This window comes from Microtus ochrogaster, linkage group LG7_11 (genome assembly GCF_000317375.1).
Source record: "Microtus ochrogaster isolate Prairie Vole_2 linkage group LG7_11, MicOch1.0, whole genome shotgun sequence".
In the NCBI taxonomy this organism is placed as follows: domain Eukaryota; kingdom Metazoa; phylum Chordata; class Mammalia; order Rodentia; family Cricetidae; genus Microtus; species Microtus ochrogaster.
In genome coordinates, this window is record NC_022032.1 from 15,289,507 (window position 1) to 15,290,908 (window position 1,402).

Consider the following 1,402-nt stretch of genomic DNA (forward strand, 5'->3'; position numbering starts at 1 on the left):
CACACACACACACACACACACACACACACAGACACACACACACACTTTGGTCTGGGCCTTCTGTATTTGCTGTTGAATAGCCTGTAGTTGGATGTCAGTGACATAGAGGTTATTGTGAGGGAATCTATCATGTTCTCCAGACCAAGATGACAGAATAAAATTTTGGATTTTATGAACATTAGCTCCAAAGAGACAACGAGCAACATCAGCCTTCCAAGAACGTGGTTGGAGAGAAATCATCAGAAGGTACAGTGTCCATGAAGTGGCTGACTGTGTCTGTTCTTTCCTTCAGAGAACCGCCTTCTGAAAATGGCACGAGCCTCTATGGGGCTGGTGGTTTTATGCCCTATGGCTTCACAGGAACTTTGGCTGGTGCTGCAACTTGCTTTTATGCCTTTGTGGGATTTGACTGCATTGCAACCACTGGTACGGGCAGTGTCTCCTCGAGAATTAGAATGAAAGGGTACCACAGGCATAGCTACATGTGCAGCAGAGGGTCAAGGAGACAGGATGAGATGTGGGGTGGGAAGGGTACCAACTCCAGATCCACCTTCAACCCATGTTACATCTGACACAAAAGCCATGTGGTGTAAGTCTCAGAGCACTGGTGTCTGTCCTGTCAAGGGCAGCACCTCCCCTGAGGACAGTGTGATGACCACCAAAGACAACACATCTGGCTGATCAGATGAGGAATCTATCTGTAACCTTTTGACTTAGAGCTCTGTCCCTTCCAGATAGTCATTGTCTTAAATGGTCTTTTCATTCACCAGCCAAAATACTATACCAATTCTTTTCTCTTTATCCCAGGTGATACCCATCCCAGAGTTTTTTTTGAGCTTTCCAGTTGCACAGCCTTGTAACTGACTCTGTCTGGGTAGCTTCAAACATTAATCTTGTAAGAGGCATATTCTGATAATTTTTTTATAGAAACTAAAGTTTCGTATAAATGAGTAAATAAGTTTGTTTGAAGCCTTGCAGTTCAAAAGCTCACAGAATACCAGTGTAGCTGTTTTCCAAATGACATCAACCACCATTCAAGACCTAAACACTTAAGAGTGCTCGTGTGTCTCCCCCTCCCCGACCATCCAGCCTTTTGCAAGTAGGAAACTGACTTGTATGTTCCATTCTTCTCTTCGCCCTCTGCTATTTGGATCATTTTTTTTTGTTAATAGTGTCGTATCCTGGAGAAGAGAAGGGAATCTTTATAGGAAATAGATAGAGCTCACTAAGAATGCAAAAGGGACAAAAACATGGTAGAACGACCATCAAGGAGGGGGATTTGAGCCACAGGAAGTCCAAGGAGGGGAATTTGAGCCACAGGAAGTCCAAGGAGGGGAATTTGAGCCACAGGAAGTCCAAGGAGGGGGATTTGAGCCACAGGAAGTCCAAGGAGGGGGATTTG

General features: G+C 44.8%; 1 protein-coding gene across 3 annotated transcripts in view; it reads left to right on the forward strand.

The window, feature by feature from the left end:
• Window positions 1-1,402, forward strand: part of Slc7a2 (solute carrier family 7 member 2) — a 60,589-nt gene that overhangs the window by 43,139 nt on the left and 16,048 nt on the right. For all 3 annotated transcript variants that reach the window (XM_013352013.2, XM_005362546.3, XM_026786912.1), the window contains exon 5: window positions 293-426. In XM_013352013.2, the coding sequence (XP_013207467.1) occupies window positions 293-426 (134 nt within the window). The remainder of the gene's footprint in view (window positions 1-292; window positions 427-1,402) is intronic.